Source organism: Microtus ochrogaster, chromosome 5 (assembly GCF_000317375.1).
Source record: "Microtus ochrogaster isolate Prairie Vole_2 chromosome 5, MicOch1.0, whole genome shotgun sequence".
Lineage (NCBI taxonomy): Eukaryota > Metazoa > Chordata > Mammalia > Rodentia > Cricetidae > Microtus > Microtus ochrogaster.
In genome coordinates this window covers 35,799,857-35,819,781 of record NC_022012.1, presented here as the reverse complement: position 1 = coordinate 35,819,781, position 19,925 = coordinate 35,799,857, and the positions used below count along the sequence as shown (strand labels likewise).

Below are 19,925 nucleotides of genomic sequence, written 5' to 3'. Positions count from 1 at the left end.
GCAGTGGTTCTTAGCTTCCTGATATTTGTTTCTTACAAAGTCTCTATTTCCTCTAAGCAACCTTTCTTGGAGGTGTGTCTGTCTGTGTGTGTGTGTGTGTGTGTGTGTGTGCGTGTGTGTGCATATTATATTTTTATTTTGTTTTTTGCTTTGAGGCTAAGGGTTTTTCTTAGATAATTCTTTATTGGTACTTAGTTCCATGATGGGAACTAAATTGCTGCTGAGTGATTCTGAATACACGGTTGGGCACGCCAGTTTCATGCTTTGTTGCCACCCTGTTTGCTAGGAAACCCCAGGCCTTGGTAATTTCATTGTTTATCTCTGAAGCTGGTCATTGTCCTTGGAGATAATTCTAGACCCTCTGCCTAAACTACCAGGGCCTCATGTCAGGAAGTTACCTGACATCTCATTGACTGATCGTAAGTTCAGTGCCTCTATTATCGTTGGCATCTTCTTGCTCACTTAGGATGCTTCAACAGTCCCTTTGTTTTGATTCTTTGCAAATCACAATCAGCCAGGCTTCTGCCCCTGCTTTTAAACAGGACAGTTGTCTCCTGGGCTGGGGCCAGAAGGGAACAGTAGTGATGAGGCTGCTTTTGGAACTTCTTCTAGTCCTATTGCCCGACCCTTCCCTGGTCTTCTCTCTCAAGTGAGAGAGACGATTTCTGAACCTTCGGGGATCCTGTGATACTGGGCTGGCTGGCTCCGAGCTTTCTCTTCCAATAGCTTAGGATAGGATGCAGCCTCCTCTGACTCCCCTAGCTACTTTCCTGGTTGATCTGCTTTCCTTTCTTCTTATCCACAGCCGTGTCTTTACAGAGAATCTCTCAAGTGAGTCTGTAATGGGGCCCTGAGAGGAACAACATAAGACATGATGCCCTACCTGCTTTTTCTTTCCAGCTGGCAGGTGCCTGGACCTCATCCCCCTCCCCCTTACAGTTCCTGCAGACCTGCACTCCCCTAGCACATTTAATAGTTGAATGGTTGCTCTTCCTGACAAGCTCTCTCCATACTGAAAAGTAACATGTAAAAACATCGCTTTTCTAGCAAACACAACTGCTGCCTCCACTCCCACCCAGCGCGGGCGGTGTGACCGGTTTGAGTTCGAGTGTCACCAACCAAAGAAATGTATCCCCAACTGGAAGCGCTGTGACGGCCACCAGGATTGCCAGGATGGCCAGGATGAAGCCAACTGCCGTGAGTATCTTCTCAAGGTCACTTTGCAGAGCTCTGAGTCCCCTTCTCTGCTTCCATCTTTGGGCAGCTGGCTCCTCTGTGTTTCTGTGTAGTCATGTTTACAGTATTCTCTGAGGACACGGCTGAGGGGACAAGTGTCCCGGTCTGTGATAGTGATGCTGGATTTGATAAACTGGCCAAATGTTAAATACTAGGAGCATCCCAGTGGAAAGATTTCTGAATGGAAGAAAAATCTATACGAGTGTTTTTGCTAAACATGTTTAATTCCTAAAAGCACCCGTTGGTGAAGCCGTGGCCTTGTGGAAGTGAGCATCACTCCAGCAAGCATCACTGAGGCATTCAGAATATGCTATTGGGCAGATCATCTGCAGTGCTGCCTTAAGAACCAGGATTTGCTCCTGGAGTAATTAATTGTACTTAGTGAGAAACAATAAGCCACACAGGAATCTGAATTGTCACAGGAGGTGACACCTGCATAACGGTCCCATTGCTTGCACCCCTGATGTACCCAGGGGAGCCCCTGGGAGTAGGTGATGGATGGACACACTGGCTGTCCTGCTGATGCTCAGAGGCCAGGAGATAAGGCAGGCAGCCTGGATGGGAGAAAACAGTGATGCTAAGGTCCCCCATCTAATCCTCGGCACCCAGCCAGCACCTGTAGTTGCTGTCCATACATGGAAACTACCTTTGACCTGAGAGGGGTGGCTAGCACGATGCCACGCTACATGCCATCAGCATGCCTCTTGGCAGGGGAGTGCTGCTCCTGCTTAAGGACTTGTCTTACGGGATCCCCTCCACTGGCCACACACTTGCTGCAGACATTGATGTCCTGCCCTGTCACACGTGTAGTACCAGGAAGGATATTGTTTCATTAGCTCTCATTTTGCACAGTGAGCATACAGCGGAGTATTAGAATCTCTTCCATGTCTCCAGCAAGCCTTCAGCTCAAAACACTAGCAGCAACCTCCACTCCTCCTCATCCCTCCTATTCTGCATGTTCTCTCTCTTCCTTTCTCTCTTTAAGATTCTTCTGGAAGGGAATACTGAGCCCCAAAGGGAACCCTAGAAAATGTTGCCCTTTCCTGAGAAACTGGTCAAAGGCAGTGTCTGTTATCAGCTAACCCCTCTAATTCAACCCTTATGATGTGGGTGTAACCTAGAAGGATCAAGCTGCTTCTACTTTTTATTTGCATTTGTGAGGGTTTTTTTTTTTAAAAAACAAATACATTTTCTGTCCATTTTAAATGTCCTCAGCACCTTGGACAAAAACATGAAGGCATGCATGTCACCCCTGCAGGTGACACGAAGCCAACGAAGTAGCCGAGTTCCTGATGACGTCATTAAGACTCGGGAAGTTAGCACTGGATTTGGTGCCCTTAGAAACGTGCTTGCTGCGCAGGCATGATGCCCCAAGTTCAATCCCCAGAGCCCACAGAGGAATGAAAGGTGAAGGAACCTCTGCTCCTACCCCTGGCCGTGGGGAGCCAGAGACAGGAGGATCGCTGGAGCTCACTGACCAGCCCGCTTAGCCCAGTTCGCAATCTCTAGGCCTGTGAAAGTCCCTATCTCAAAGGAGGTAGATGGCATTCGTGAGGATGATATTTAAGTTTGTCCTCTGACCTTTGTACGAACACCCGTACATGTGCACACATGTGCATCCACACACACGTTAAAAGGAAAGTACATTAACATTTTATGGTGAGTTTTAATATGTCGTTCACTATTCACAAGTCCTACACTTATGTTCCTTCGGTCTCCAAATCTCCTTGTAATTTTTGGTATTGTCTTCCTTTTAGTAAAAGGAAGATTCATCTTCAAGGAGGACACCCTGACTTCTCACCCCCTTTACCCCCAGTTAGTAGCACTGGGACATTTTATTCAGATAGAAAGCGGTCGCCTTGCTGAGACGCCACATTGACTGTTCTTATCAGAGGAGACTACACCAAGCCCAATGCAGAGAAAAGGTTAAATATAGGTTATTGTAAAAGCCTACACTTGTGTAGAAAGAATGAAGGAGGTCGTCCCCTAGGGCATTCTGTTAGCAGGACAAGTTTACCTCACACTCCCCGAAACCACAGTGGGAACATCTTAGCCAAGCGCGAGCCACCACATCACATCGGGCGAATGTTAGAAATAATTAGCGGAAAAGAAAAGAAACAGAGCCTCCCACCTGGGCGATTGATTGGAAGTCGCTAATTGGCACCCCTTAAATCACGGTTTTCAATCCATTTCAAATCTAGCTCACCCATGGGGGTGTTGCTTAGTTAAAGGTCTTAAAATCAAGATATGCTATTACCCATCATTCCCTTTCATCCATTTTTGCAATCGCCTTATCAGGCAGAAAATGTGTTTCCAGCACCCCATGTTCTGTGCTCAGTACCCCTCAGTCACATGTTTGTTAATCAGTTTAAATATTAGTGACAGTCTTACTAGTATTAGGACCTATGTTTCCTTGTCCTCAAAGCGTTAAGATGTGTTTCACAAAGTGGCCTCGGATCCCCAGTTGCCCTCCTCGTTGCTGCTATTGTTGCTTTGAGTTACTGCCAAGTGGGAGGTTTCTGTGGTACGATTCATGTGCATTTCAAGACAACCCCCTTCAGAACAGCTTGACACCTTCCTGTGTTCAGTGGTGTCACCTGCCCTGCTATTCGGCACCCCCCCACACACACACTTAACACTTGGAATGTCCCATCCTGTCTTCTACACTCCACAGAGTGATGTACATGTTTGAGTTCCTCTTCATGGAGGATGCACTGTGCAGGCAAATTCTCTGCACTCATGTTGCTTGTCTCTGTCATAGAGAGCAGTGCCTGTATCATGGGATATAGTGCATGGATGCATGGGGTCTGTCTTTTGCCTGTGTGACAAGGGCAACAATGGTATTCAAACCTCTTTTTTGAATACACTTTCATATGCCACACAGTCCCTGCTCTTCCACTCCCCAAGACACATCAATTTCTGCTCAGAATATAATAGCTATCCATATTATCATGCTCCTCCTGCAGAAGGGGGATTCTAGCTATAAAAATCTGCATGAGGGTTGCAGGAGACATGGCCTGCATAAGTACAACACTTGCCATGCAAGTGTGGGGACCAGAATTCGGATCCCCTGCATCCACATAAAAGCTGGGCAAGCATGGAGACCTCATATGTATTTCAGTATTTGGAAAGTAGAGACAGGCGTCTGGAAGCAAGCTGGTTATATAGACTGACCTGATCAATGAACCCTGGGTTTAACTGAGAGATCCTGCCTTAATAAATAACGTGAAGAATGATCAAAGAAGACATCCAAGGCCAACCTAGGGCCTCTGCACACATACACACACACAGGCACAAACACATACAAACATGCATACACAGCACACACACATACATACAAAATTTCTTCATAAATGGTTTTGGCCATTTCCTTTCCCTTGAGTGCCCATGGATTCTGTATACATGTATTTAACCAGCCATAGGCTGGAAGTATCAAAACTGCACTTGAATTCAACATGTAGAGACTTTTCACTTTTATTATTGCCTAAACAAAACAATGTTATATGTGTTTACTTAGAGATTATGCCCTGTTGGGGAATATAAGTCATCTAGAAATAATTGCAGAGGTGCAATGTTTATTTATCTTCACTATTTTACATCACTGTTTTGTGTGACAGAGCTTGGTATCCACAGGGAAACTGGAACCTAGCATAGAGATACAAGAACTAGCCTCTCCCCTTTCCCTATTAGCTCATTTTTCCCCTAACAAATCTGCTGCTCTATCCTAGACACCTTTGCAAAGAGGCCTCAGATCTTCCCCCAAGAAAAGCCAGTGCTTAAACACGGTTGTTGCAACAACTCTTCAACCCCTTCTGCTACTTCCTTATTCTTTGGCCAAACCCATATGTTTTTCCATCTGGAAACATCTCCTGGAATTCTTTACGCCTTCCTTTTGAACACTTGACTGCTCCTAAAAACACCACCCATTTTTTTTTTCTGGATCTCAGAACTTTGCTGTTAGTCCAAGTGATGGTCTAGGTGGAAGACAGGATTGAAGCAGTGTCAGGGTCCCACATTGGGGTGACATCCGTTGGGGTCCAGCGTTGATGGGTTCGTACATTCAAGGGTAGGGGTGTGTGGATTAGAGGTGTTAGGTAGAGAGAACAGGGCTATAGCCCTTTTTTATTTGGGATTAGGTGGGTAGGCATGAGTTTATACAAGGAGGACCCAACTCCAGATACTCTTGGGTGGGAGATTTGGGTTCTGTAGTTCCCCTCTTCCCTCTTTAGGGTCTTTTTCAATGACATTGTCACCAGCCCATTTTTGACCCTCCTCTAAAATGGAGATCATGTACCTTTGGCTAATAACCCTCTCTGAATTGAGTCACATAACTCTTAGCTTATCCCTCCATTCTCTTGTCAGAATGCTTCAGACACTCATGCGGTTAAGAGTGCCACATGAGCATGCTTGCCTCTTCACATTATTCCTATTCATCCAATTATTTCTATTGCCCAACCTGGAAAACATAACTTCTTCCTAGATTGCAAACCAGTAAATCCTAGGAACATAACAATAGTCGGTGCAGGGGAATAGCTATGATTTATCAGTGCTGGTCAAGGACAGAACCTCTTGCAGGTACTTGAGTTCTTTAGATCCTCACACCTAGGTAGCTGTGGGATTATTACCCAGCCTTCCAGAGTGATCTTGAACTTTGGGAGTGCATGAGATCACACTGAATAAGGCTTTCAACCTTTGTCTGGGCTGGGGATGGAGTTCAGTTGATAGAGTACTTGTCTACTTGGCTGGTACGTTAGTTACGGCTTCTACTGTTGTGATAAATACCAAGACTAAAGCAGCTCGGGAAGGGAAGGATGTATTTCAACATATAATTCTATATCACAGTCCATCATCAAATGAAGTCAGGGCAGGAACTCAAGCAGGGAGGAGCCTGGTAGCAGGAAGGAACCTAGTAGCAGGAAATGAAACAGAAGCCACGGGGGAATGCTGCTTACTAACTCGCTTAGCCTGCTTTCTTACAGTGCCTGGGACACAAGGCCAGGGGTGGCACTGCTTATGGTGAGCTGACCCCTCCCACATCAGTCATCAATAAAATGCATCATAAACTTTCCCACAGGCCGATCTCATGACAACATTTTCTCAATTAAGGTCTTTCTTCCAAAATGATTCTAGCTTCTGTAAAGTGGCCATAAACCACATGTGTCAGCCCATCTTGCATGCACAAAACCATTGGTTTGTTCCCCAACAGTGCACAAACCGGGGCACAGTTATACAGGCCTGTAGTCTGAGCACTCAGGAGATGGAGACAGGAGGATGAGAAATCCAAAGTCATCCTCAGTTAGAGGCAGGGCTGGAATAGTTGAGACTCTGTCCACACTGTACGTGGCTAGCATCATTTCACTTCCTTCCAGAGAATTTAGGTTTAAAGAAACCAGGCGACTTGTCTTAAATGTGGCCAGCCTGGGCGCAGCCGCACCCCACCGCATATCCTTTCTGTTTCAGCCACCCACAGCACCTTGACCTGCATGAGCAGGGAGTTCAAGTGCGACGATGGAGAGGCCTGCATTGTGCTCTCTGAGCGCTGCGATGGCTTCCTGGACTGCTCAGATGAGAGCGACGAGAAGGGCTGCAGTGGTGAGTGACAGCCACACCTCTGGTTACCCTGGGGGCCTCTAGCTAGGCCCTTAGGGACTTTGTCTCCCCTTAAAAACATGCTCAACCTGGGAGTGCCACGTGAGGAGGTGTGGTCCAAGTTTGATGCACCCTGCAGCCAGCTCTTCCCCAGCAGTGAAAGGCCTCCCTGAATGTCCCCGTGATCTCTCCTCTTGCTGATATTCCTGCCATTGCACTCACAGAGCCTGGTGCCGCAGGCGGGGTTAGCTCAGTCCGGCTGTCTAGAGCTCATGCCATCCTTAGGCTTGCTGCATCTCCTACCGAGAATCAGTTTTAAACACATCAGGCACGGGGGAGATAAAATGCATTAGTAAATATGGTGGGAAATTTAGGAAAGCTTAGGAAAAGTAGTATGGGGTTGGAGTCATATTTCCTGGGATATCTTTTCATATAATGGTTGTGTCCTCTTAACAATTTAGACCGTGGTGGTTCTACCTCAGAGGAGCTCTTTGAAATTCAAGGATTCATAAGATAGAACTTTGATTCCTCACTCTCTGTACCTCTGTAGATGAGTTAACTGTATACAAAGTACAGAATCTCCAGTGGACAGCTGACTTCTCCGGGGATGTGACTTTGACCTGGATGCGACCAAAAAAAATGCCCTCTGCTTCTTGCGTGTACAATGTCTACTACAGGTGGGTCCCGATTTAGCCAGAGCCGCCTTCGGCGTGGGATGCCCTGTGCACTCTCCTGTGAGGTCATGGAGAGCTCCTCTTTGGCTGGCTCATGCAGCACTGTCACCCCATGCTGCCTCTCAGTGACAGTGTCTTCCTTGTGTCGGTCAGGGTGGTTGGAGAGAGCATATGGAAGACCCTGGAAACTCACAGCAATAAAACAAGCACAGTACTCAAAGTCTTGAAGCCCGATACCACGTATCATGTTAAAGTCCAGGTTCACTGCCTCAGCAAGGTGCACAACACCAATGACTTCGTGACCCTGAGGACGCCAGAGGGCTGTAAGTATTATAGCTGACTTGTTTGTATGTGTGTGTGTGTGTGTGTGCGTGTGTGTGTGTGTGTGCGTGTGTGTGTGTGTGTGATCCTGGAGGTTCAGCCCAGGGCCCTACATATATACCTGAACTCTACCCCTGAGCTACACCCTGAGTCTATTTTTAAGTTTATCCCGAGACCCTCCCATCACACCATGTTATAGTCTATATTATAGTGTATTTTTAAAGTTCGTATCGTTGGTGGGGGTAGGATACGCATATCCACGTGTGTATACACCTTGTATGCTTATGTGGAGACCGGAGGCCACGGCTGGATATCTGCCATGCTTTCCTTCTTAGTTTCTGAGATAGGCTCTCCTCCCTCCCCCGAGCATGGAGCTCACTGGGCGAGGCTGCCTGGCTACAGACACTTGCCACCACATCCAGCCTTTACATGGGTGCTGGCGGGGGTGGGGGGGGCAGATCTGAACTCAGGTCCTCAGGCCTGTGCAGGAAGCACTTTACCCAGTGAGCCGTTTTAAGGGTGCTGTGGTCTGAGGATATGCTATCCACACTTTACATGTGTGAGGAGCGTGCCTGGCCCTTGCCTGTGTGGAAGTGCTGACCTGAGGTGCTGAAGTTCATTGTCCTTGCCATGCCCCAGAATGTCTTACCCTTTAGTTCCAGGAGCTTTCTACTTTGGTTTTTGTTTGTTTGTTTGTTTTGTTTTGTTTTGTATCTCTTGTCTAGTTTCTGCTTCTATTTTCCTTTTCTGGGTAGTTCCTGGTACCTAACCCTTCAGCTGCCCTTGCCACTTAAATATGAGGCATGTCGGTATTTTGAGGCTAAGTTTTAAAGAACTTACCAAGTGGCTAAGTTTTTAAAGCTTAAGTTGTAGGTGGGCTTCCCCCTGCCCCTCCCTTCAGAGCAGCTGACACAGGGCTGCTTCTTCTAGTCATTTTCCCCACTGCCCGAGCATTTGAATGTACTGTCACCAAACTCAGAAAGGAGTCTGCTTTAAGGTGATCGCATAGCATTAAATACCAAACCAGAATAAGACAAAGCAAACTGAAAAAGAAAGCCAATAAGTAAATAAGCACAAAAACGCATATAGACACAGAGACACATACATTCACACACACACACAGAAATCCCATAAAATCCAAAATTGGAAACTGTACTGCCTGTGTAAAGAGTGGTGGGAGAAAAGGAACAAAGCCCCGAGAAAGCATTATGGGACAAAGACCCTCCACAAGAAGTGGCACACCGATCGTTTTGTGTTGCCATCTTTCCTGGGCATCGGGCCTGGCCTCAAGGCTGGTCTGTATACTCTGTTTGAGGTATCACTTTGTCATTTGTGAGAGATTATCAGTTGGTGATGACTGATGGGTTAGGAATGGGGCCTGAGTCCTCTTCTCTCAGCACTGGTGCAGACCCGTGAAGCCCTGTGCACACTGCACGATCCCTGTGAGTCCGTTCATATGTGTGTCAGCCCTGCTGTGTTTAGAAGGCCTTGATGTCCACTATCTCCTCTGGCTCTCACAATCTTTCTGCTACCTCTCCTGTGCCTCCTTTTTAATTAAGAGTGCTTTTCTCTATTTCTGTGGAGAATGTTATCGCTATTCTAGCAGGGATCGCCCTGAATATGTGAATTGCTTTAGGTAACAAAACTGTGTTGATGATACGAGTTCTTCCTGTCCATTTTCTGGTGTTCTTGTCAACCTCTCTCACCTGTGTTTTAAATTTTTCATTGTAGAAATCAATTATCTTCTTGGTTAAATTATTCTTAGCATATTTGAGGATAATTTTAAGCAGGATTTCTTTTAAATGACTTGGTTTACTGGGGTATAGGGTTTTTTTATTTATCTGTTGATTCTTATTCCGTTTAATTTTTTACTGAATTCATATCTCAGTCCCAACTGCCTCTTGGAGTCTTTTTTTTTTAATGCATACGATCAAATGATTTGAATGCAGGGTGAACTTGACTTCTGACTTGACCGTTTTCTAGTGCCAGACGCTCCTCGGAACCTCCAGCTGTCACTCAACAATGAAGAGGAAGGTGTGATCATTGGACATTGGGCTCCTCCCATCCATACCCATGGCCTCATCCGTGAGTACATTGTAAGTACTGTCCAGACATTGGGTGTCAGAGAGCTAGAGTTTCCAGGCGCTCTGTGTCCCCAGGAGGTGATTTGGTGTTGTGGATAATGGTCCATCTGTTAGGACACTGCACATCAATCCAACTTCCTTTTTCTGTCTGTGCAATAAAATATTCCAACAAAGGCAACAAAGGGACACAGGTTTGCTTGCGGTTTAAGGGTGCAGTCCACAATGGCAGGGAATGCAGGGCCATAAAAGCTGACATGGCTGGTCCTATTGCATGCAAAGTCAGGCGGCAGCAAAGGGTGCCGGTGTTCAGCACCCATTTATACAGCATGCAGCCCAGGGAAATGGTGTGCTATCTACACCCCAGTTAACCTAATCAGATCATCACACACAGGGAAACCCACAGCCTCATCTTCCAGCGGACTCTAGATCCCCTCAAGATGACAGTTAACGCTAGCCATCCCAGCGCCCCATCTTTCCCCGCGTGCATCTTTGTAAGGCGTTAGATGGGCCGACCTCTGGTTACTCTCTACTCAGCTGAGCTTTTCCTTGCAGGTGGAATACAGCAGGAGTGGTTCCAAGATGTGGGCCTCCCAGAGAGCTGCTAGCAACTCTACAGAAATAAAGAACTTACTGCTCAATGCCCTCTATACCATCAGAGTGAGTGTCTACATCCTCTCCAGTCACTAGCTGGTCTTAGAACGCAGAGAGCTGGCTCCTGCTTGTCATCCTTGTGCTTATGTTTAAGGAATGAGTATTAGTGTTCTTTGAAACACCCAGTGCCTTGTCTTAAAGAGGAAGTTCAGCTTCCGCCCCAGATCACCAATAACTCGCAGTGGTGCAGATCTCCCTGCTTCTAACGGGACACTCTGGTGCTTCTGGGGTCTGTCCTTCTGTGCTCACCTCTGTTCTACTTGTCATTAGCTGCAGGAGCTACAGTGCTAAGTGGCATTTATAAACCAATTTCATGAGGCTCTTATGAAATGTGGTATTAATATATTTGCCAGAAAGGAGATAGTTTTGTGCAGAGGGTGTTTATTAAAGCCATTAAGACACATCTTCTGAAGACTCCCTTATACTTACAATTTTAATAATTTCTCTAGGATTCCTTTTACATATGTGTATATATATTATATATGTATATGTGTGTATGTGTATATTCATTGTATATATGTGTCATTATATACAGATATAGAGCTTAGACACACACACAGCTGCCCTTTAGAAGAATCTGGGTATAAATAGGATCAATAGAAATTTTATATTCTTAGGACTATTGCAATTTTTTTTTGTTCTCTTATTGCATTTGCTGGGGTCTCTGAATGTCCTGGATCACTCTGACGATACATTTCTTTTTGCCTTCACTGCTGAAGCCTTACCATTCTTACTGTGTGATATGTTACTTTTATTTCCTATTAACTCACACTTTGATTGGAAAAGGTGGCCGCAGTGACAAGTCGTGGGATAGGAAACTGGAGTGATTCTAAATCCATCACCACCACGAAAGGCAAAGGTGAGTGACTCTGGCGCTTGCTGGTTTAGAGATGATGGAAGCCCTTTGGAGCAGAGAAGCATAGGTTAGAAAGCTTCTCCAAGCCTCCCCTGCCCCAGCACAGGCACACTTTGGCATCACAAAGACACTGAGTCTTTTTGGACAGCCACTAAGTATATTCTTCCTCCAAGCATTGATTTCCAAAGGTCATTATGCCAGTCCCTTTGTGAGCTTGTGCAGCTTCTGAAATAGAAGGAGTCTCTTTACACTAAAGCTGGGCGTGGTTTGCACACACATTCTTAAGGCACCTCACTGATGTCTGTGCACCTCTCCCTTGGTTACACTGACAAGCATGTCAGGGTTAGGGATGGTACATAGCACCAGAGCTGACCCTTGGTGCTTGTAATTCACTGCTCTGCACACGTGAACTTATCTTACTGGTCCCTCAGAATAGCTGCAAGACAAAGGAGGGGAAAGCAGTATGTTGTTTGTCCTAGAACAAATGACAAAGCTGGGACTCAAACCTCACACCCCTGACTCCAAAGCCTGTGCTCTTACCCATCCTGATGCACACCTCTCCTGGGCTCAGATCCTTGTACTGTGCTGCTCTGCCTATCAAGAGGCTGCTATACATCCTTCACGGGTGCCTCTTGGGGCTAAGATCTTTGCTGTTTGCTTTACTTTATCCTTGGTATCTAATGAGAACTAAAAGCTCAGATGGAGGGCGAGTAAATTGAAGTATCTGAATGAAGGATTCTGGTACCTACTGAACAGTGGATGGAAGCCCGTTGTCCTGAGTGGTTTCCTCTGCTCTGGCCCTGAAGACCTTTGCCCATGCCCCGACAGATATTAAAACCAATTGATCTCTGTCGCGTGGAATGTGATTGGGTGATTCTACTTTCATCTGAGCCTGTGAGAAGCTCTCAGTGATAGAGATTCATTTCAGTTACTCTAAACTCAATTGTGGCAATCAGGGTAGGAGGCAATCAGAGTTATTGCCGCCCACCAGTCAGTGGGCAGCCTGCTGGCGGGTGGTAAAGAGGTTGTGCTGGATTCACTCTCCTTGAATCCTATTGTCTTGTTATTACTTTCTACAAAAATCTGGGCCAAAGTATACTGACCATTCAAATATAAAAAGGAGGATCTTTGGAAGGCCACCTTGTTCCTGAAATTCAGCAGGTACAAGTCAAATCTGCATTTGAAAATTACCCTGAGTTTTAGTTTCCTTTGTTCTCTTCCCCATGATTTTGCCAAGTTTCAGCCTTCCTCGCGTGGTTTGGTCAGGCTATGTGCAGAGGGTAGCTCATGGAGCATCTGTGACCTGGGTCTTAGTGACTTTGGAAGAAAGATAAAGGACGAAGACAGCAGTGGTGGCAGCCAGATTCACTCATGATGAAGGCGGCAGCTTGATGCCGGCTCCAGTGAGAAGGCCGTACCACGCACTGTGATTTCCATTTATGTGAATCCCATGACTGAAGTATTATTGTCCTCATTTTGTAGTTTAAGCAACTGGACTCTGGAGAGTCGTGAGCTGTCCATGGTCACCACTGTAGTCCAAACTTTCCCTTAGCACCAAGCACTATCTGGCTTCAGTTGGCCACCTGAAGCTTCTCAGAGCCTTTCTTTTGGTCTTGTTTTTTTTCTCCAGTCTGGTTTTATAACATTTTTGAGCATCTAATGGGGCCGCTCTGGATTTCAACATGTCTTTTACCCAAACTCCCTTGCCTTGCCTTTAGAAGGGCTGCGTCCTGAGAGTTAAAACCCAGTTGTCACTTAAGTGATGTCGTCTGATCCTGCTGGATTCCGGGACTCCTTTAGATGACACTAGGGTCAACACTGTAGCCTTTCTCGTGGGCAGATGTTCTAGCTGCTGCGCTGCTGCTCGTCCGGAGCTCACAGGGGTTTTTCTCTTGACCATGCTCTCCTTGTGCCCTCAGAGGTCAGTGTCAGCTCCTAGCTGTTGGAATGTACTCATTGCCCTTTAAGCAAGACTCTTCTGGAAAGGAAAGGAAGGGAACAGTAGTTGTGCGCTTGGTTGGCCCTTACCTTTCCTACTCCAAGTGCCATGACCATAAGAGACTTGCTCCTGGTTTGACAGTTATCAGGTGTTAGGAATCAAGAACTCCATTTGCCGAATTCCAGAAGCCACCTAACTTCCCACAGCACACACATTTTCAACTTAGTTTTTCTTTCAAGAAGTCCTGTCCTTCAGTTGGTCACGAGGAAGCTGGAACTTTGTTCTTCCTCATAAAGACATTGTTCACAGGGATCCTGACTCTTCAAGAGCCAGGCCGAAGCTGGGCCATGTGGGGACATTGGCACAGTGGAATGTTTCTGTTCAACCTCATTGCCAGGCCAACTGACCAGCTCTCCAAGACCGTGTGAGTCCGGCCTCGGTCAGGGAAACGGTGGTAGAAGAGATGGCTGCATTAAGGCTGTCGCTGTGCCCTTTGTTACCTGGCTGAAAAGCCACATTGAGATGAAAGCTGTGAGGTCCCGCCTTCCTCACTTTCCACGGTGTTGGTTTCTCTTTGACTCCGTTTTCTTTTCAGTGATCCAAGCCCCGAATATCCGCATTGACAGCTACGATGAAAATTCTCTGAGCTTTACCCTAACCATGAACGGTGACATCAAGGTAACGAGGAGTTCTCAGCCTGGCAGCTGGGTGGGGCTCTCTTTTGTGTGGGAACTCATGTATCCTAGGGCAGGGAGATTAGGAGCAATGAAGGGCCTGCTCTAGTAGAGCTGAAATACCAGACCCGGGTTGTTTCCTTTCCCCCACGAGGAACAACTCGAGTCTCCACATGTAATTATTCCGCCTCAGCCTGGTGCCTTTCTTCTTTAACCATATAATTAAATGGTTCACAGCTCCAGTGCACAGAAAGACTTGGTGTGAACAGAATATGTGTGCCCTGTAATTTTCAGCTTTATTGGATTTCCTGGTACTCAGGGCTAATGTAGAAGTTCCCATTGTGGTAGAGCGAGCTTCTTGGGAGAATCAGATGCCTCGGAAACCCATCTGCTGTGTATCTCTTATGTCCACCCAGTCACTCCTCGTCTTCCACCGTGGGTCCCTCTGAGCCCCTGTCTGCATAGCCCGCTTATCTGTCCCTGTGTTCTTTCAAATTGAAATCCACTTCCATAATTTTGTTTTCCATCTTCTGGTTTCTCATCCCATCCCTTTCCATCTGTGATGTTGTGGCAGGATGGGTCTTCAGGGTCATTGTGGCATTCACTTAAGTGCATGTAATACTGTGTTCTCAGCTTCAAAGAGGAGCAATAGAAGAGGTGACTTAGTGTGGACCTTTGTTGATAACGTTGGTCATGAAGGCATTTTCTTTCTTGCTGTCCCACATGTGACGGTTTTTAGCTCAAAATCTTTGTTAATGGAGAACTCTCGGAGAAGGTAGTGCTGACCTCTTGGCCTTGACTAAGAGGACAGCCTGAGCTGAGGTGTTCCTCTTACCTGCCCCTTACTATAAATAACTAAATGTATTTAATGGCCACACAAACAAAAGCTGATGAAAAATCAGAAGAAACACTGTCCATTCAAAGAGACGAGGAGACAGTGAACGAGACCATCTCTGCCTGGTGTATAGGCGTGTCCCCTGACTGTGTCAACTGATCATGTCACATGCTTCCTGGTTCTTGGCAGGTCAATGGCTATGTGGTGAACCTTTTCTGGTCATTTGATGCCCACAAACAAGAGAAGAAAACCTTGAATTTCCAAGGAAGCTCATTGTCACACAAAGGTAACACCTTGGACCTGCGCTGGTCGCTGGTCTATAAGCGGGATGGGCAGAGAGTCAGATCAGTGCCTTCCTGGGGGCAGAGATTGTGTTTAGGGCGGGGATGGGAGACTGGGAATGAGCGGGGTCCTTTCTAGGGGTGGTTGTACATGGACAGTCCTTGCCCTTTGAGGATGTTGTCTACATCCTCCTAACTCCAGGCAGAGAGTGTTAGCTTGCTGGCTCCTTGAACCTCCTTCTGAACCCAGTGACCCTCAAAGGAAGCTGGGGTAAGAGGGGTGGAGGAACCGTAAGGAGTCGGTTTAACTCCTGGAATGATTTTGCCCTATGTAGGAATCCGTCCAGATTCCATTACCTGCGTTCTTTCTAGTTTTTCCCTCCTTCAGCTAATAAGAGGTAGGACGAGGCCTGGTGTGTATTGGCATTCAGGAGAGATCTGTCAACTGCACAGAAGAGCAAACAGATGAAAAGAGGAGGTGGTCCAGTCCTCAGTTAGGTCTGTGCAAATACTGAGCTCCATTACAATTCTTTTATTTGAAGATGGTCTCATGGGAAGATGCTAATGTATTTCTAAGAGGAAAACCCTCAATGGCAAGAGCTGCTTGTGAGTGCTGTGAGTGGCTTGGGAGCATCCTCCTTTCCTCGCCCTCTGGCCGGTTTGAAAAGAACAGTCTGTCATTGTTTCAGTCTCTAGGTAGTCTTAGGAAACAGAAAGCCCAGGTGTGTTGCCGTCGTCACTGTCATCATCATCTTTTATTATTGTTCCCTTTTGTCCATGCTGGGGATTGAACCCTGGGCCTTGTGCATGCGAGGAAACTCTCTGCAACTGGACTAGGCCATAGCCCTCTTTTTTCATATGCCATATAACTCAGGTTGTGACTGCAGGACTGTTTTGCCAATTGTACTTCCACACAGTCAGCTTTAGAAGTTACCCAGTCTCTAAGAGTTACATGTGCTATACCAGGAAAATATTAAATGAATTTGCAAACTATTGAAAAGTACGGTGTGGGCCGGGCGGTGGTGGCGCACGCCTTTAATCCCAGCACTTGGGAGGCAGAGGCAAGAGGATCCCTGTGAGTTCGAGGCCAGCCTGGTCTACAAGAGTTAGTTCCAGGACAGGCACCAAAGCTACAGAGAAACCCTGTCTCGGAAAAAAAAAAAAAAAGAAAAGTACGGTGTGTAAACCCAAACAAATTCTCGACCATTACCTCCCCATACATCACACACACACACACACACACACACACACACACACACACACACACACTCACAGACATACACACACACACACACACACACACACACACACACACCTCACATATACACATCCCTGGCATTCTCTTTCCTTCTTTTCACAGTTAGCAATCTGACAGCTCACACGTCCTATGAGATTACTGCCTGGGCCAAGACAGACTTGGGGGATAGTCCTCTGGCGTTTGAGCATGTCTTGACCAGAGGCATCCGTCCACCTGCTCCGAGTCTCAAAGCCAAGGCCATCAACCAGACTGCGGTGGAGTGTGTGTGGACCGGCCCCAAGAATGTGGTAAGTGGACAAGAACAACCATCCCAAGGTAGTCTGGACCTCCCGAAATATAATCCCCTGGACAGCCATGGGACTTTCTTTCTTTCCTGTTGCTGCTTTTGCGTCTTTGCTTTCCCCAAACACAAGTCACCCACCAGCTCAAGATTACTTTCTGAAGGGACCTGGCATCCCAGCCAGCCCCTGCATTCCTGACCTCGCTCTGCTGGCCTCAGAGATAGCTCCCCGATGTTTGTCATTGTAGACCATGTGTGTGGAGTGCTGGATTCACGCGATAAGGAACTCATTCTGGGTGGTGAGCTTGATTGAATTTTTAAATTTAATATAGTTCTATTCTTTTGCACTCTCCACAATGTGATGCTGAGCAAGAGACAGAGACAAAAGCCCGAGCCCTCTTTAGCACTCCCTTTGACCTTGAAGGAAAGTACACAGACCCACAAGGAGACTTGATTACCAATAGGCTCAACTTGACTCAGGCGCACCTGTCCCGCCAAGCGGTCCTCCAGAGAAAGGTGGAGTCTGCGGAACAGTAGAGCATCATACAGTGCTAGAGCTTCTCTTTGCGTGCCAGTCTGGAGAAGCAGCCTTGCTTCTGCCGCGCCGTGGCCTGTGCCTTCGCTGGTCACACACAGCCAGCGTTCATATGTGATGAGTCAAATGAGGCCCAAAGTGGGTGGCCGTCACCTGCTCCTGTCTCTTCACTGAGTACCCTGGCAGCACTCATGGTCGGCTTCTTCACCATCGTGAGGGGCCTCTTCTAATCTCCTGACTCCCTTGGGCTCTGGGAGCCCTTTCTCATCACTGGCGACTCTATCCCACTAGCGACCCCACCCCATGTACCACGGACTGCGCCCGAGATAATCTTACTTCTGAGCACCAAGCTCCTATTGGGACCAAGGCTCCATTTGAGCCTTGTGACTCCCTTGTTCCTGTCTTGCATCCCATATGCATTTGCTTTCCCACCTTGGATCCCCTCAATGTCTCTCTTCCCACCTCTTCCCGGTTAACTGGCCCCTGGGAGGCCACTTTCCCCTTTTGTTGTCCAGACTCCTCCTCTCCAGACCGTCTTCTGAGCAGAGTTACAGGAAGCGATGCTGTTGCTGGGACATTGACATCCCCAGGCAGCCCCCTCTCTTTGCCCAGGGTGCCTGCAGATGTGGAGCCTTTTTCTGCAGATACCTGGCCTCCTGCACATATACTCCAGGGAGGAAGTATTCTCATCCTTCTTTATCTTCTCCAGCTTGTTCCTTCCCATATGAACTCACTCCGCTGCCATTCCTTGCTGGATGCTTAGTCCACTTCCCTGGTTTGAGATCCCCTCAGCGTCCTACATGGACCCATAGACCGTGCTTTAAACAGACCCTTGGCCAAGTGAAGTCCAGGGCCTCCTCTATTGCAGCAACACACGTTCACCCTGGAGAGGACACAGGCCTTGCCATCTCTAGCCAGTGGTGTGCGTCTTTAAGGTCATCTTCTGGGCGGACATCCTGCTGGAGCTGCAGTTATTGTCTGAATGCCAGGCTGCAGGAGGGCAGGAAGATAGACTGTCCTGCTTTTAAAAGAGCCTGCTGGGCCATCCCACTGGGCGCTTCTGTTTACATCTCATTGACTGATACCTGCTGGCATCTCATTGGCCAACACCTTGTTATTGGCTCTTCCAGCTTCCATGGTGGTAGGGAATGTAGACTTCTTCCACTAAAGGAAAGCTGGGAGGTCGAAGCTGGCCGCACCTGTGTCCATTCCACAGCTGGTGAGATTCCCACACTCACTTGACAGTTCCGACCACAGCTGCTGACCCCTCAGTCACAGTTCGGCTCCCTGTCACTGCTTGTGTAATGTCACCCTTCTTCTGTAAGCCCTCTTTCCCCTGACCCTTTATACAGTGCTTGGAATGGCAGCCAGTGCTTCTCTTTTGCTCTCATGGCAGAGTTTTCCTTTTTTCCTTCCCTGTCCATCCTTCCCCAAGAAGAAGCCCTGTGCAAACAGGAGCTGCTCATGCTCTCCTTTGCAGGTGTGCACACACGTGTACACACATACACGTGTACACACACACGTGTACACACACGTGTACACACACACACGTGTACACACACACACGTGTACACACACACACACACACACACACACACACACACACGGCACTCCTGTTCCAAAGCACGATCACCACAATGAAGGATGAAGGAAGATGTCTCCGGGTGCTTTAGGAGCACTTCCAAGGTCTCAAGTCAGCAATTTCAAAACAGGAGGGCACTGACCCATCAGCTGATGGCTTTTTCCCTTCTCTGCCTTTACCAGGTTTATGGCATTTTCTATGCCACGTCCTTCCTTGACCTCTACCGAAACCCCAAGAGCTTAACCACTCCACTCCACAATAAGACAGTCATTGTCAACAAGGATGAGCAGTATTTGTTTCTGGTAAGCTTTCTGCACCAGGGAGACAGAAGCGCCTCTATTTAAAGGAGGTTTCTTAAGCGTTGGGGCTCCTGAGCTCAACTCCAGTAGAATGGGTGACTTGGGTACCTAGATTCGTCTTCTCTGTAAGTCCCCACAACCAGTTTCCGAGATGCAACTCAGGGGTGGAACACTCACTTGGCAGATAGCTTAGACTGCTTTCTCATATAACTCAGGACCACCTGCCTGGGGTGCATCACCCACAATGGGCTGGGCCTTACCACATCAATCATCTATCAAGAAAATGTCCCACAGACTTTCCTATAAGTTAAATGAAGAAGGCAGTTCCTCCACTGAGCTTCTCTCCTCCCAGATGACTCTGGTTGTATCAAGTTGACCAAAACAAACAAACTACAAAAGTAGCGGGTAGCATCTAGGCCAGTATTACTTGGGAGAACAGAAGATTTGATATAACCTAAATCTTTCAAGGAAAGATTGATAACATAAATTATGGCTTATCTATGGAGTAGAATAAAGAACTGTCCAAAAGAAGGCAGTGCCAAGTGTACCCATGAGGGAAAAAAATCTGATCCCAAATTATTAATTTTTATGAGGGGAAGTATGGTTGTGTGAAAAAGATTTTTAAAAGATAGGCTGCACACACACACATACACACACACATGTATCACATACACATATGTGTGTGTATGTATTTATATATCATGTGTCTATGCTTACATATGTCTAGGGCATTTCTAGACGGAAGCCCAACACAAAAACAGTCTTGGTCAGGCAGGGAACTATTTTATTTTATTTTGTGCTAGCTGAATTTTAATTGTGGTCATGTGTCAT

At 47.0% G+C, this 19,925-nt stretch overlaps 1 protein-coding gene across 2 annotated transcripts in view; it reads left to right on the top strand.

Annotated features, from left to right (window-relative positions):
• The window catches only part of Sorl1 (sortilin related receptor 1), a 162,692-nt gene that overhangs the window by 129,358 nt on the left and 13,409 nt on the right, over nucleotides 1-19,925 (top strand). For both annotated transcript variants that reach the window (XM_026779339.1, XM_005347141.3), the window contains exons 32-42: nucleotides 1,048-1,197; nucleotides 6,697-6,828; nucleotides 7,376-7,502; nucleotides 7,653-7,822; nucleotides 9,804-9,916; nucleotides 10,457-10,561; nucleotides 11,342-11,414; nucleotides 13,946-14,028; nucleotides 15,049-15,145; nucleotides 16,501-16,685; nucleotides 18,978-19,097. In XM_026779339.1, the coding sequence (XP_026635140.1) occupies nucleotides 1,048-1,197; nucleotides 6,697-6,828; nucleotides 7,376-7,502; nucleotides 7,653-7,822; nucleotides 9,804-9,916; nucleotides 10,457-10,561; nucleotides 11,342-11,414; nucleotides 13,946-14,028; nucleotides 15,049-15,145; nucleotides 16,501-16,685; nucleotides 18,978-19,097 (1,355 nt within the window). The remainder of the gene's footprint in view (nucleotides 1-1,047; nucleotides 1,198-6,696; nucleotides 6,829-7,375; nucleotides 7,503-7,652; nucleotides 7,823-9,803; nucleotides 9,917-10,456; nucleotides 10,562-11,341; nucleotides 11,415-13,945; nucleotides 14,029-15,048; nucleotides 15,146-16,500; nucleotides 16,686-18,977; nucleotides 19,098-19,925) is intronic.